Here is a 16,937-nt window from a genome sequence, read left to right as displayed (position 1 = left end):
CCGATGGGGCAACAGCGTTTGGTAGCACAATATTCAATGTAGACACAGCACATGCCTTTTGGGTAATCTTAAAACACCCCAAAGCCTTTTTGACTACAATTGAAACTGACACTTTATAGTTCTTGATCATTTTGAAAACAGTTCTGTCCTTGTTGGTTTGCAACACAAGAGAAAAATAGACTGGAGCCAGCAGTTGTAGAGTACTCAATACTTTTCTTTTGTCTTTAGTTCAGTTCAATTCAGTTCAGTTCAGTATACAGCATGGCAAATCAGGTTACAACAAGAAGAGTGAGAAAAAAAAAACCCTTTCACCTGAACCACCTGGCTCTTAAATGATTGGCTCCCACCAGGACTAATTGGAGGGGTGGAGACATTCACATTTTTAGACAGAAACAAACAAACATTTGCACTAAACTATTCCTAAACAATGTCTACAGTTACAATTAACTCAAACAAAAACTATCTGGGCCCAAACAAAATTCAAAATACATCTCTCCTCCCTCTCAGAAAATAGATTTTCCCAATGAGGCTGATTGGTATCGCCAGGTCCTTGTCAGCACTGCTCATGGGCGCGCTTCCATGGCAACACATGACCAGGTGACCTCAAAGAGAGAAGAGGATTAAAACAAGTAAATAAATCAAAGTACTTCCCAAAACAATACATTTACACAAATAAATTAGAATTTATAAAACACAAAAACAGCACCTGTTAGGGAGGGGGCAAATCCCTCACAGTCCTATTCAATATTCTTATGGACTGAACTTATATAGCGCTTTATCATTTTGACYACTCAAAGCGCTTTACACTAGAGTCACATTCACGCTCACAAACACTCACACATTTATACACCGATACGCAGCTCGGTAGGCAATTTGCYTTGCCCAGGGCTGGAATCGAACCTACAACCTTCCGATCGCAAGACGACTACTCTACCCACAGASCCACAGTCGCCCCTTAGCAGCTGTTTCCTTGCATGGAAGGCCACTTTGATGCAAAATGACAGCGTTCTCATTTTTCTTAGAGGTGACCAATCCTAACACAGGAAGACAAAGATGTTAGACACATATGTTTGTCTTTTTATCAACCGGACACCTAACGAGTGTTCACCTGTGCTTATGACATCAYCATGCTAGTTTATGCCAGSTGGGGGAATTGGTATCTTCCATAAAATAAACTTTTTTTAAGATAATRAAATTCTTTGCAGTCAGTAACATAAATGCAAGATTGTAAATTGTTCCTGCATAAAGTGTGTCCCTGCCAAGTTTCTGTCCCTGACTGTGTTACATGATGGCAACAGGCATTTTATGCTGTGTTGTTCATGGAGATGTGAACATTTAGCTCATATCTGTCAGCTGTTTAGGAAYAAAGACTCAAATTAAAAGACAAATAAATGTCAAAAAGTTGTGTGAGAAATTGTTATAAATGCCTGGCGATGTAGCTTAGATAAAATACATACAACACGATTTATAAGCAGAGCTTCTGTAACTGGGGATGCAGAGTTGTCCAGGATTACATCACATTTTATTAAAGAGCTTTGCTTTCTGTCACCTTTATACTTAATACATTTTCAGCAGTGTGAACCTCTAAAGTTTTAAAGTCAGGTATAAATGTGTCTGGTTATCCTCACTGTGTTGCCTTCAGCACTCCAAGAAGTTGTTGAGTTTATTTGTGTGTGGAAGTCGTTTTAACTTCCTTACTTCCTCCTGTTTTGCTTCTGCCATATATCTCTGATACTAGAGCCTTTATTTAGCCAGGAAAGATCTTTTTGAAATAAAGCTTCCATTTTTCTCGTCTTCCTGATCAAGATGACATTTAGAAAACAAAAAAACCCAAAAACATTTTCAAGTAAAAGCATCATCAGCGAAGGAAAAAGAGAAGAAAAACCCAGAAAGAAAGCAAATATAGAAATAAATATTAAATATGTGACACAATACCTCTTAACAGTAAAGGATTGAGTAAAACAGTTACATGTTGCTACTTTTTTTAACCTCAAAAGCCTGTTATTTCTAAGTTAATTTCAAATAAGAAAACCAAAAAAGGCACCCAAACTGAAGAAGGAAGTTTTACCAAATTCACTCTGGGAACATTTAACAGTATTTTAACACAGATAGTCATTTTCTGGATTCGGTGGAGAAAACCCTTTCAGGTCTAAACTCTATAAACAAATGACCAACATCCAACAATATTTTTTCACCTATCTGGATTTCTAAATATTTATATCAAGTGAGTTTTTATACTGATTCCATCCAGTGTAGCAATAGAATAATTTTAGCAAGAAATAAATTTAGTCTTCTTTGATTTAATATCTTTCTGTAGTTTCAGCAGTACTACAGTGACTGAACACTTACTGAAAAAGGTCTACAGCTTGACTTAAGTAGAACTCCACTGTAAACGAAACAAAAAAAAGAAAGAAAAAGTGTCATCAGCGTATAAAAGTATTTTGGCTCCAGTTAGTCCTCATCCCAAAATCAAATGGGAGCTAAAACCCGCCCTTGTTGACTCAAATATCCGTGGTCTTGAACTCAGTTGGTGGCTCTGACACGTACACACGTTTTCAGTGAGATGATTACACACCTTAGGAGATGTTCAGAAGTGGCAGAGAAACCACCAGGCATCAGTCCATCGCCACAGATTCCCAACCAGCGTAGAAATCTACTTCCTCACAGCACAAGTTGTTGTCAGGCTATCATCACGGTTGCAACATTTTAAAACAAAATAAGTCTGTCTAAATAAAGAGTAAAGAATAAATAGAAATAATGAAAGCAGATGTGTGTAGGGCTTCAGTGCAAATATAAGTCTGAGTGAAAGTAGCAACTGTTTGGTTATGAGCTGGTGCTATAAGCGGAGCGTCCTTCTTACGGATCCCCAATAAACACGGTTTGTGCTACCGTCGAAYGTTTCTTCCCCGTTGTAATTATTCCATTGATCCAGCTTTACTCATTAGCAAGGCCAATCAATTTTCAGTGACATTTGTCTAAGTGAAGTAAATGGAATGATTGCTTCTTGAGCTTTGTTCAATGTGTCAGGCATTATGTGACGTACGTGGGAAGCCAGCCCTATTTGGAGCCTATAATTTGATGAGTGGGCAGGCAGCCCACAAGTGGTGAGATCAGAGTGCTAAAAAGCATTGGCGGGGAGAAGCATGGCTGGTGCTTACATTCCATTTGGCAGAAGTGGACTGTCTCACTCTGAATGGGGAGAGGTGAAGTGGTTTTGAATGGCTATTCGCTCCTGGACCTAAATAAAAACACACACACACAGATTCACGTACACAAACAGCAGGGGAAACCCAACACGGACCAGCCTGTGTCACCAATCTCAGTCCCTCCTGAGTAGATTAACTCCGTTATCAAAGAGGTGTTAGAAGGAGCAGGGTTTTTTTTTTTTTTAATTGCACTCTTTATATGAGCAGCTTGTCTCAGATTAAAAGAACAAGCAATAAATGTCAGCAGGACTTATTGCAGGAAGGCATTTTCTAAACTGTTGATAATCCACCATCTGTGTGAAAGAAAGAATTGCTCAAAGAGGCCAATTTGAGGCCTGCTTAGAGTACTTAAAACACTTCAGAAAGCTYATCATCAATAAACATGAACGTCTCTGGGTCTCACTCACATAAAAAAAAAAAACCTTATCAGTTTTTACTGGTCTGAAAGCAGGCCGCGGATTGATTATTGATTAGCGCAATGTGTTTTCCTTCCTTCAGGTACGTCACTGAGAATTGACCGTTTGAAATGAGGAATGTATTGACGTGTTTTTTTAACGATTTGCCGGTTTTATCTCCCTCCTCTGTCAGTCCATTTGGATAGATCCGACCTAAAATATAACACTTGTGGATTTTATTATCTTGTTTTTTCCCCCCCTCACTGACTGACATTTAATCGGATTAAAATATATTTTTTTCTGTTTTTCCAATTGCAAAACTTGGTTCAGAATAATGAGAAAAGTTTTGTTTCTTTCTTAAAATTCAGAAATATTCATACACTTGTATTGTAAAGCCTTTAAACAATTTGAAAAAGCCACACATAATGTCACAGCTTTGTAAGCTTCTGGTTATTTCGCAACATTTRGGTTAAATAAAGCCYCCCTGTGGATGTATTTTAAGCAGCTTTAAAAAAAAAAAAAACTGCTTAAAATCTATTTTTGCTTTAAGTAAATATATCTCCAGCTCCATGCAACAATAGCGTAGATGTGGGTGCAGCTTTGTGGAGCTTGTGCTGCATTCAGGTTAAAGTTTTCTGTGTGCAAACGCCTAGTTTGATGCTCTTATGTCTCTTTGTTTGGTTACCACGACTAGCAAATCACAAGAGAGAGGGAGGATAACGTAGATCACATCTCATCCACTAGCGCTGCGATATCTGATATTTACTCATTTAAATAATAATTCATAGAGCTTTTGGGTTTAAATTCCACAATTCCTTTAAATGTGTTACTTTTAAATTATCTTCTGTAAATTAACATGTTATAGTCTCAGCCCTAATTTTAAGGCAACAACCTTAAATATGGTGCTTCCTTGTTTGATGATGTCATGAAGAGAAAACACTTCACGAGTAAGAATATTGAAGCAGCATCTCAACATAAGCTCTGATCAGATGGGTTTTGTAAACAGACTATGAACCTAAGATGACCAATAAATTAAAGTGTGGTCCATTTAAAAYAAGTTCTGTTTCGGTTCTCTCAAATGGTTTTGATTTGGTTCCGAATGATCGGTTTGTTAATGGTGTGAGCCGATCTACCAGCTCCTATCACTGCATTATGAGCCAGTAGGCAATGGTACTACGTTTATTTATTTTTTTCACACTGCAAAAAATTCCTATGCAACTATAAAACAGTTTCTCAAAGTTATTCAAAATACTGCATTTCTGAAATAATTTTCCGTATAATATTATAGAGGGRAAAAAAACTCAGCGTCTGCTTCCTTGGTTCTCCCAGAAACCGAACCAACCAGAAAAGTTGCATGTTGACAAACTCAACAATTCACACTAAATTAAATTAACTACAGGTGTGAAAATGCCCTTAGTTTTAAAGTGGCTGAAAGACGGAGAAGTTGATCTTTGGTGTGGCAAATATAGAAAAATGGTGGGCAGAACTGAAAAGGTATGTCAGAGCAAGGCAGCCTACAAACCTGACCCAGTTGAGCCAAAATTCAATCAAACTACTGAAGAATACCCATAATGTTTTCGCAAGTCATATGGCTTAAAGAAATGTGTGTATGTAAACTTYCAAATTTAAAGAAAAAGTGGTAAAATTTTTTCACTCTGACGCTGACATGAGAGTGTCATAAACATAACATAACGTCTGTCGTGAACATGAGTCTTCATGAATGCTTATGATTGCTTCATGAAGTGTCATTCGGTAAATAATGACGCTTTTAAATGACTTTTAATGCAAGTTTTAATGGAACTTTGTAATAAAAGTCATAATTTGCTGAATAATTCAAAGCTTTCACTTTTAATGCAACTTTTAGTGCACCTTTGCATTAAAAGTGTCATTTTTTTACCAAATGATACATCAGGTGAACAGTCGTAAACATTAATGAAGAGTCGTTCATGTTCATGRCAGATATTATGTCATGTTTATGACAGTCTCATGTCAGTGTTAAACTCACACCCCTTCAAATAAAGCGTTACCGAAAAAGTTTCAAAAACATTTTTCATAATCTTAAATGAACTAAAACAGAAAAGTATGATTTAATGTCAAACAGTGAGGGGGTCTTGTTTTACAGTACACCTGAATACCTGGTTTCAGCTGAAGTCTGTTTGGTTAAAGTTGAACGAAGTCAGGAGTTCCTGCTACAACGACATTCAATCAGCTAGATCATTTATGCAGCCGAATTACCGAGCTAGCTTTCACACCACAGCTGCATATCTCAAATAAGAGCCATATGCCGGGTGGGATGGGGGAGGGGCAGGAAGGGGAAGAGGGGTTCGGCCACATGGCAGGAGCTGCTGGGGAGGGAGGGCGGGGAGGGCCAATTGAAACAGATGTAATCAGACGACGGTGTAAGACTCCAGCACGTTATGCTTAGCAATTTGGACGCTGACTTTGACAATGAAAAAAAGTTGATTTCCACAATGATGGAGTCCCCTCCCCCTCCCCCCTCCTCCCCACCCCTATACTGTATCTCCCAGGCCTCCCCGATTATGGGTTTTACTCTGCGCCCAGTGACCAGAGGGGGGGGCCCTGCTCCTTTGCTGACTATGGCTCCCTGGGGCCCCAGGCGGCTCAGATGCTGCACAGTGAGCATGCCACCTCCGCCTGCAACTCCCCCCTACAGCACCTACACAGCCCGGATCAGTTTAAGAACCCAGGTTTGTATCTGAGCATCTATCTCATCCACATTTTGGACTTTTTCAGTTTGATTCATGACATTATTCCATGCAGATGATCAAGTCTTTTCTTTTTAAACATATATTTGTTTCACCTTTGTCGACGAAAGAAAAAAAAAAAATCCCCTTTAAAGAAAAAAAATTACAATTGCTGACAAATTAGCATTGCATGTTCTTCCTCCTTTTTCAAATTCAAATGTAGATTTTGTTGTTTCTTTGCAGAGATTTCCCCCYTTTCTCCCCCCCTCCAGCCCCTGCTTGCACATAAGGGGCCGACACATACAGAATGTAATCCTTCATTTGCATGTGAACAAAGTAATTACTGATGATGTCAGAGAGTACAGCGGCCTCTCTAGCAGTGCTCAGGTTTATATGAATTTTGAACAGCCGAAGATGAGAGTAAAGGTAGGAGTGAGTGGCATTTTTCTTTGAAACCCTTAAGACTTCTAAGTGTGGGAGAGATTGCTCACATTATTAGGCAGCGATGCTTGTAAAACAWTGAACACTTAACAGAAAACATTTTTTTTTTTTGCATAATAAATAGAGCCACTCTATGTGCTCACTTTGATCTTTGCTGCATTGTGTCATTTCCCCCCATTTTTTGATTGTTTTGAGAAGCAAGATATTGGATTTAAGGGAAGAAAAGTATGGCACGCAGACGGCAAAGAATCTCATCAAAAGGATTTCAAATGYGTTTTGTGTTTTAGAGCAACAAGTAGTCATGGTTAGACTTTTAAAATTAAAATTAAATTTGCATTCTCACTGTATTTAAGAAGCATCTTGTGCGGCAGAAGATGTTGACCTGAACGCCGCAGTTGGGATGTTTGGTCTGAGAGATTCACTGATCTCAGTATTAACTATAAAAATAAAGTAAAACCCGGGTTCTGGTAGGTAATCTGCTTTAAAACCAACAAGGGAGCAGTKGTATGTGTGAGATCTGTCAGTTTGTATTTTCTCGTAATCTCTGGATGCCCAGCTGTTACAGAGGCAGGCCGTTCAGAGTCAGGTTTTACTAAACCCTATACACATACGTGTGTTTACAAGCTGAGTTTTTTTTTTTATCCTTACTTTTGCCTCATGTTAGATTTAGATTTATCTAGATTTAATTTTAAGAAGATAAAAGAAAAAAGGATATTATTTTTACATAGATCAGTTGGCTGTGATTGGTCACTCACCTGGCATCARCTAATTTGAAATGTTTTATTGTCCATTTAGAAATGCGCCAAGAGTTTTTGGCCAATTGAACATCTCCAGTTTTGTGCAGCTGTGACCGGTCGAAATTGTTTTCACTGGTTCTTACTATTAGCAGCATTTTTGTTTTCCTTTTCTGTGTTACTARTTAGAAGCCTCCATGTGAAAAGGGGTTTTGCTGATATTTTAAAACAAAGAAAGTGATAACATTTTAAGTTGTCTTAATTATCATTTAACACAAGTTGTCTTTGGCGTCCTGTATTAAAGGACAAGGTTAGCAAGGCTAGCATTGCTAACTGTAAACAGTAGTGTACGTGTGTATTCCTAAAAAAAAAAGCTTAGACCCTTATGCTGAGAGGTTCCTCCTTTTATTTCCAGATTAATCGCGCTCCATGACAGAGGCTGACAAAAACAAAACACTCCCACTTTGCTGTTATTTGTTTCGCCTTCCTGTTATCTACTGAAGGCTTGTTCTTTGAATTAACAGCAGACATATACAGAGAGAGAAATCATGTTTTTCCACAATCACATTTCTGTGCTTCCTTGGACATTAATTAAAATATATCTACCTGATACTGAAATGTAACATGGAGTGTTCTTCTCTCAGTAGCAACTTCCTCACTGGGTGTTGAGTTTCCAATCGGATGCTGATCAGGGTTGATAAAGCTATCGATCTTCTGAGTGTTGCCGTTTGCAATTTCTTAGTGCATCTGTACTTAAATTGGTTTTACATCCCAAGAGTGTGTTAAGAGTCAAAATTTTTAATTATTTTACGATGAATTTTGACAAAAAGAATTATGAGGTCAGCAGAATCTTTAAGAAAAATGCTCACTTTTTTAGGTGTTTTTAGGATTTCCTCTCTGTGATTCCATTAGTTTTTTAACCACACATTTATCTTTTCATTGCAACTGTCAGAACAAAGTGAGACATATGTCATGAATCTATAAAATGACTGAATTGCCTAAAAACAACAGTGGACATTCACAAAGTAGGCCTAAAAAAACACACACAAGAAACAGAATTTTTCAAATTTCTTTATAAAACCCTTTTAAAAATTGTTTGTTCTTGCCTAACCTGCTAAAGTTAAAAATGTAGTTTCACAAAATGTGCTTTATTTTGGCTGTAGCTTTAAGTAAAATAGGAAAAACTGATAGTGAAGACAGTGTACATATTCTATGGAAATATTCTTATTTGTATGAAAATTGTTTTCAGTCTTAGAGACAGAGACCATTTTAGCATTAAAKGATTTTAAAGTTGCTATATCACAAGTAACAGTCTAAAATACAGAAAGCTAATACATTATATAAATGTGGTCTGTTATTTTTGTAAAGTGCACTGAGATTATATTTGTTGTGAATGAAATAAATAAACTAATCTGAGTGACTATAGTGGAACTACAATCCGGCCCCATGTCTCACTTGATATTGTTTTGTACATGYGCAGCCAGCGCATCTTCTGCTTTTCATGTCGTAAAATGAAAATCAGTTACATATGGATATTAAGGGGGKTGAGGAGGACGCCGCACTCCAATAAAAATCACCAGTTACAGATAATGAGGATTGCCATTTCAACTGAAAAAAAATCCTTAATTATGTAATAAGCCAGCCCACTGGGGGCTGTGCAGGCAAGATAAGAGCAGTAGCTGCTCGCTGTTTAAAGTCTTTACAGTCAAACAGCAGTGTCAACACTTGGAGATGTGTGTTTAGCGAGATGGCTTCATTTTCCCGGAGTGCTATAAATGGATATCTAAGGCGTTCCTTTAAAAGGAGTTAACTTCTCTAATATAGCTTTGATAGATGGAGCAGCGACACATTAAACAAGGTGACAAGTCTAGTTTACTGTGTTTGCCTGCAACCAGCAACATTTGAGTGCACTGCTCTCACACYATGTGGCTTTTAATGTGTTATACAAAGACCTCCTCTCAGGCATTGCAGGGTTCGCCATCCCATATATACACAAGATCGAGCTGTTTTTGTGCTCTGAAGATTTTTCTTTTTAATGCTGCTGTACGGCTTTTTTCTCTACTCCCCCCCCTCTCCCCGTCTCAGTCTGCGTGTGAATAAGGGTGAGACGGAGGGTTATGTGAAGCTGACAGCAAAGGAGATTGCTGTTAAGAGATCACCACATTTTTCTTTCTCCCTGCCTGTTTTTCCCCTTGCATTGCCTGTGTTATTGGCCTTTAGTGGGCATATGGATTTTTAAAAGAAATKTTATTAGTCTGAGTTGCTCTTACTCACAGGGCAAAGGTGGTAAGTTCTGTACAGTATTTCTGTTTTATCTCCCTTGAAGTTCAAACCTCTAAACGAACTCGGGTCAGTCTTTTATATTGCTCGTTCTTGCCTTCTTCTACTGTCCGAAAAGCCTCCTTTTTTCTTTTTTTTACTTTTTACTGGAAATTATTCTTATAGAATTGAGATGCAAGCAACGTCTTGGTGATTTTTTTTTTTTTTTTTGCGTACATCATGTTTTGTTTTTTAAACAGAAGAAGCACAACCTACGATCAAATGTTTGAAATTCTCCTGAGAAACTTTAAATCTTGAACATAGCCTTAATGATGTTATAGTTTAATAAGTATRAATTGTTATTTTAGAAGTACTCCCTCACATTATGCATGAGAGCACTGCAACCTACAAATTTACTAGCATGATGGAAGTATGTAGCCTGTTTTCTTTGTGCATGATTAAGCAAAGCGAATGTTTGTGTGCGGTAGACACACAGCATGTAGATTCTATTAGAATCATACTGGATTCAACCTTATTTCAAGAAAAAAATTAGGCCTGAATTCTACCTTTGCTGTATCAAGACATCCATTGCAAGCTGCAGATAAGTCCTTTTGACACAAACAAATGAATCCAGTTATGTGTTCTGTCAATTCAAATGTGTCCACTGGGGGTCAGAGCGATGAAGGGTGGTGCTGGCGGGTGATGAGTTTCCCTAAACTGCTCCGCTCCTCCATGTGTTTGTGTGCAGGCACCAACCCGTCGAGGCCCGGCGGTTTCCCCGGCGCTAACAGTCCAGGGCCTGTGGCTGACCTGTACGGACCTAGCAACCAGGATTCAGCCGTGGGGAACTACATCAGCGCTGCTAGTCCTCAGCCCGGCTCTGGGTTCGGACCCAGCATTACTGTGAGTATTTGAGCTCGGATTATGACTGTAAAGACGAGAACATTGAGCCGGATCTGYCTCAGAATACCGCTGTTAAAGTTTGGCACACAAAAAAAGGCACAAGATCCGTAGCTTTTCAYATTTACTTTCTGTGTAAACTTGCATTTCCAGTTGAAGTACTTGAAATTGGCTCTTAGCGTGGGATTTTCTTAGATTCTTTGTCGATAGAAGCTGTAAGAAAGTGAGAGAATGTCCATATTTATCACTTCATTGTAAGTGCAAAGACGAAGCATGCTACCAGAAGATAGAGATGTCCTTAACTGGATTTTTTGTCTTAGATTTTAACGCTCACAGTTTTCAAGGAATAGGCACTTTCTGATACCAGAATAGTTCATACAGAACCCTTTGCTAATATGTTTATTATTCCGTTGTAACTCATTGATAATTTGGCTCGTAACATTTTTAATTGTGTGCTGATGCAATTTATAGAAAAAGTCATAAGCCCAGCACTTTGCTTTGGACATCATAAAGCTAAATAAGTTGCATTTTAGCTGCTCGTCACTCTGCTTTCCCCAACACAAATAACTGTAAAAAAGCACATTTCTAGGGAATAACTAAATTTGGACAGCATAAAATTTTTATTTTTTTTTTACTTGAAACAAATTGCAAGCTTTTGGCTGGGAGTGTGGCTGACAAATAATCACAAACAGTTCACCAGCAGGTTTTGGGAGCTAAGTTTAGTCAGCAACTCAAACTATGGATAGGCTTTGTGATTAAAAAATATATAAATACCAAAAGAGCTTTTTTGTGATATTATGCAAAAACTGCATCAAACTCTTTAAAAAAAAATTTTYCCCTGATATCTTAAATTATAGAGTACTAACAGGGTATTTAATGACATTTAGTACACACAAGGCAGATTTCTTGATAGCGCATAAGGGTAATCAGGGTGGAAATTTATGCATCCGACAATAATCAGGTTCTTAGAGCATTGTTCAAAATCATATTAATGCAGAGAGCCACTTGTTTCGGCCTTCATGATTTCCTTTCCCAGTTTTAGTTGTTTCACGTTTTTTTACAAGCATGAAGTGCAGCAATCCAAAATCGCACAGAAGCATTTTGTTCTTGCTTTGACAACCGATAACTTCAAGTAGTTTTCTTAAATCTGCACTCCAAGTAGATGTGGTTATATGATTCCAATACATAATATTTACTTGCAGGAGGTTACTTAGAAAGATTTCGGTTTGGTCAGGGGTTATAATCTATTGTGTTCGAGTCAACTTACCTAAAATGAGGTTTAAAACGACATACTATTTTCACAAATTTATATCTGYGTAATTAATAACCAAAACTTGCCACTAAAAATTAACAAACTGGAATGCAATTGTTTAAGTACATAGGTTCTAGGTAGTTTATTTTGGAGGACGAAATGGCAAAATATAGGTATAAAATGTGGATAGGATTTTGCAAAGGGCTGAATTTGATTTTTTGTTTTCTATCCTGTTGATATCACCATATTATAAATCAGACTTTATACAGTTTATTAGAAAACGCCACTTTTAATTTTAGAAGCCCATATGTCCCAGATCAGCTCCTTCACTAGACCAACACTTCCAGGCAGGTTTTCTCACTCCAAGTGTCCCCCATGTAGATTTCATTTTCTCTGCAGATCAGCAGCTGGTTGTTGTCTCAGCTTTCAAGTGTTAGACTATAATTATGTGCATAGATGGAGCCTAAATAAAAGGTTTTCAGACAGCCTGTGTTACCTMATTTTGCTCAGATGAGCACAGATCCCTGTTTAACTCTTTAACTTGGTGAAGTGATCAAAGTCTTACGAGTAAAAATATAAGCTCGACAAAAATGCTCCCAAACCCGATATAGCTGCRAGTTACAATAACGTTAAACTATTGTGGTATTTAAAACCCAGAGTGATCTTTTTTATAAAGCCTGCCGGAAATCTTAACACACAAGTATCCAGCAGAAATGTCAACCAGTTTGGTAATAAATCTATAAAGCTGGATAGACTTCTTGAGCTGCAGCCTTTACCTTTTCATTAGCTCTTTTTTTCCAGCACTGCATGAAGTGAAAAAGTCAGAGGACCCTTCTGCACCCTGCTTCAGTGCTACCATCAATCACTTAGTACATGTGGAGTCTGAAAATAGCAGTTGGCTTTGGCTTCAGAGTAAGTTTAGCAAAAGCACAGACTAACAAATATTCATAGAAATTCAGTGCAAAATAATATTTAKAGATATTTAAGCAGTAGATRAAGGAAAATAAATCATATTATTTYCACATTTAGGCACTGCACTGTCCTGAAMCGTCTTAAGAGACGTTCTTCTGGGAGGCATACAGGATGCATTCGCTCCAGGCTACTTACAGACATTTTTCTCCTAAGAGCTCTGAACACTCCCAGCATTGTCATCCACCATTCAGGATGGGCTGTAAAGATAGCAGACTTTCTACACATTCCTTTCTGCATAATGTCCTGTCTTCTCATAGTTCCGGAAAAATGGTCTCTTGCATTATCTCCYCCGTATTCCACTGCAGAAAATCTCCCTCTGCAGAGTTCACAAACTACAGAAAATGTGCCTCTACAGAGAGATGGTGTGTGAGATTAAACGTTATGTTTGGGATCTGTCAGATAAGAATTAACACTCAAACTTCACTGAAAAAATATCTCATTCCACGGTAGGCGTAGTTCAATATTTGTGCCTCACTAAATACAGTAGCTAGATGTAGCTAAATGCTGTGTTAGCATTTTTGTGCTGTGTTTTGTGACTGAACCAAAGGAGGAAATTAGTAGCAAAGGCACTGATGGAGATTTATGTTCTTAATACCTCCAGAGTCATTTAAACTCATTCAGTTGCTGATACCGAGCCTTTGTTTAAAGCTTACTTTAAGTAAATCCCATGTACAGTTWGTAAATAAAATACGTTATATTTCATCAATTTTACATGGGTTACATTATTGTTATTTTGTCCACCTCATTCTCACCGATGAGGTTCTAGATGCTGTTTTTTGTTGTGACAAATTTTGTCTCAACAGTAGATTCAAAGTGTTTGCTAGGCTAACACAGCTGCTTTTATGTACAGCATGTCAATTATAACACACATAGCTCTTATTTGTTTCTAAAGATATATCACTTGAAGCWAAAAATCTTTAATACATTCATGTGTTGCTCCTGCTAACAATGTTTTCATGCTGAAGACTTAAGTTGATATGCTAGGCTAATGTTAGCATGTTTGCTCTCTATTTCAATAAGACTCGACTGCCTGCRTCGTAGCATGATTTAGGAACTGTTTGAATTGATCTTTGGCAGACAAGCATTGCAATAAAGATTGTTAGCGTGCTTTAAAAACGTTGCGCTTTGCTTTGAGTGTTGTAAAACGTAAATAATTAGCATTTGAGCTCTTCTGGATATCCACAAATATCTCACAACAGCACATGCAGGGAAGCAAACAGGGAGCTGCAGTAGCCAATACAGTATGTTTCACTGTCACTACTACTTATATAAAAGATATGTAACATGTCCTTGAATATTGTCAAGCCATGCATTGACCTTTTTTTAAAAAAGCTTAATATATTTTTAGCTTAATTTGCTCATCTGTCGTAGCATTTATTTTATTGCTTAATTGAATCATATTTTTGTGCTTTGTAGTGCATAGATTACCTTTCATAAACACATATTGCATTATGTTTTTAAATAAAKAGGCTTCTCAGGACATTTATCAGATCTTTACCCTGGATTAGGAGACTTTTGTGAAGCTCTGCTGATGCATCTCTTGTTTGTTGACAGTGTCACTGAGAGCAAATGCACAAATAGCTCAGGAGAAGGCAAACATTTCTCATTTTCATTTTGCAACCTCTGTAATTGATTTATGCTGTCCAAATGTACGCTGTGGTTGTTTTTGCACTTTCACAGCAAATTCCTTATTAATTGTTTTAGGTCTGCYGGCTGTGCGTCWTAATCTGTTGGTCTCGGTGCAGAAAGCTAAATATTTATTAAGAAAGACCTGGGCTGCTSATTTTCAGGACAGATGTACCGGCGGATAAGTGGAGCGATGAACACGGGGGCATTTGTGTTAGTTATTTTACATCCATTGCCATCAGTTATTTTGAGGAAAATAAAAACAATCCTCTGAGTTAAGGCTGCACCATATTAGAATTTCTTGCGATGATGATGATAATGGTTAAAAAAAWAAATAAAGTACAATAGYCAGATCAGACACAATATGTCCCTATTTTCCTCTTTCCATCATTTTGTGAGCTTCAGCATATGTGTCCGGAGCTAGACTCTGTCCAGCTGGAGAAATATGACATTAGTATGTAAARAATTATGTTCATATCCCACAATGCATTTGTAATATATTGTGCAGCTCTTTTCTGASGGGTCAGTAATTTTATTGGCTTTGTACTTTCGTATAATTTATGGAGCCRGCCAAAGAACGCTCGTATTCAATCTTTTAGGAACATGTTGGARCATTTTGCTTATTTACAGCCAAGCTTTGTGTTCACAAAGTAATACTACATATTAAATCACCACTTGAGAATTACAGTGAATCAAAACAGAGAGCTGCGAAGCTTAAAGGTGAAGCAGCTTCTGACTTCTTGCTCAGAACATTAAAATAGGAAATGAGCAAGAAGTAAAATGTGCTTCATAATTCGTTTTCTTTATCAGGGATGCTGCTGAACTGAATGTGTATATAATCACTAAATCTCACAACCTCATGGATGACTTCAGCTTTGCTGATTCGCCCCTCCGTCTCACGCTCCACTGATTGCATTAGCCCCTTTAGCCAGTATGAAAACAGTCGCTCTGAAGAAGCAGTAATGATCTTAACATTTTCCCCCCTCCCCCCATGCAAGACAATTAGAGCGCAATTAGCTGATTGAGGTGATAAAGACAAATAATCGCTGCTGAAAGTGCTTCTCTTTTGTGCTCCGATCCATGGGTTCCTAGAGACCTGTCAGCAGGAAAGCTCGCAAAGTCCTGATAACTGAGCGACGTTATGAAAACCCTTCAATCTTCAAAAACCTTCTGATCCTGCRGAGGGGTGTTTGTGACGCCGTTCTCTCCATGTTCTCAGATGAAATCAGTTGTTTATGTTAGCATGAATGGGGATTGTGTGTATTATTACTGTTATCTCTTTCACGTGTTTTTTTTWATTTTTTTTTATTCAGACTAAAAACTCATAACCTGGGCATTCCCCCGTTACAAGAGAAAAGGTTTAAACCGACAGCATCTTAAATTATTGAACACAGTACGAGTCATTTACTTTATTGAAAATACCAAAGTCTTTTTAATATCTTTTCTATTCCAGTAGTATTTTTCCCCACCTCCAGTTGTAATTATTTCTCTGTTTTCCATGAAAGGTTCTGCTTCTCTACATGATCCAGTTCAATCTAAACATTCACATTCATGCTAGCAGAAAATAAAATGGAAAAAAAGCAACAACAAAGAAAGCAAAAACACAAACGTTGATATGATACTCACTTTTTCTGTCTTTGAAATGCATACTGACAACAGCACTAACTGTACACTTTTAGGGCCCGTTGATTGCGACAGCTTTTACAAACGGATACCATTGAACAGGTGGCCGGTTGCTATCTCATCAGAGGTATTGCCTTTTATTTACTGTGCTTTTCTCTAAAGTATTGCCTTGATGTGTGCTCATCACATTCCTCGCCGTTTTTCACCACCTCTGTGTCAAAATGCTGGAGCTGGTGGTACAGGTGTGTGTGAGAGAGGGAGCGTTTCTCTCTTTTTTAAAAGCAAAAAAAACATCCACATTCAAGTAAAAAAAAAAAAAAAAAGAAGCAATCTCGGCTGATTTGTGTGATTAACTGAGTCGCTCAGRTCCCACACACTGACATACTATCAGCTCTTCATTTTTTCTTCTTCTCATCTTAACTTTTGAAATGCCTTCATCCTCCAGTAGTGTCTTGTTTTAGCCAATCATATGTCAACAACTCAATAAGTCAACACCCTGTTGCTACAGAAGCRAAAGCGGCAGCGCATTTTCTTCATTATATAAAAAAAGCAGCTCTCAAARTCCTTTCTCTAACAAGKGCCCTAACAATTATTTCTCTCCTATCAACCATTTTGCTTAAATTGTTACTTGTTTGTGCAATGAAATTGTCAGGATTTATGATTCCAGAAAAAGAAAATAATTCTATTTCCCTGCAGCTATTTTTGCAGATGTAATGCCTGACATACCCAGAGCTCCTTTGTGCTATGTTGTGATGTGTTAATTTTCATTTAAAAAGCCCCTTTGGCTTTGTTTTACGCAACAGTGGGATGTAATTTTATGTTAT

The 16,937-nt window shown here is 37.7% G+C and overlaps 1 protein-coding gene across 4 annotated transcripts in view; it reads left to right on the top strand.

The window, feature by feature from the left end:
• Positions 1-16,931, top strand: part of msi2b (musashi RNA-binding protein 2b) — a 295,829-nt gene extending 278,898 nt beyond the window's left edge. For 2 of the 4 annotated variants that reach the window (XM_008427841.2, XM_008427839.2), the window contains exons 12-14: positions 6,130-6,309; positions 10,489-10,643; positions 16,170-16,931. In XM_008427841.2, the coding sequence (XP_008426063.1) occupies positions 6,130-6,309; positions 10,489-10,643; positions 16,170-16,211 (377 nt within the window). In that variant the 3' untranslated portion in view covers positions 16,212-16,931. The remainder of the gene's footprint in view (positions 1-6,129; positions 6,310-10,488; positions 10,644-16,169) is intronic. The other 2 variants (XM_008427843.2, XM_008427842.2) reach the window with 1 other exon arrangement.
• The last annotated feature ends 6 nt before the right edge of the window (positions 16,932-16,937 follow it).

Source organism: Poecilia reticulata, linkage group LG14 (assembly GCF_000633615.1).
Source record: "Poecilia reticulata strain Guanapo linkage group LG14, Guppy_female_1.0+MT, whole genome shotgun sequence".
NCBI lineage: Eukaryota > Metazoa > Chordata > Actinopteri > Cyprinodontiformes > Poeciliidae > Poecilia > Poecilia reticulata.
This window is presented reverse-complemented; position numbering and strand designations above follow the sequence as displayed.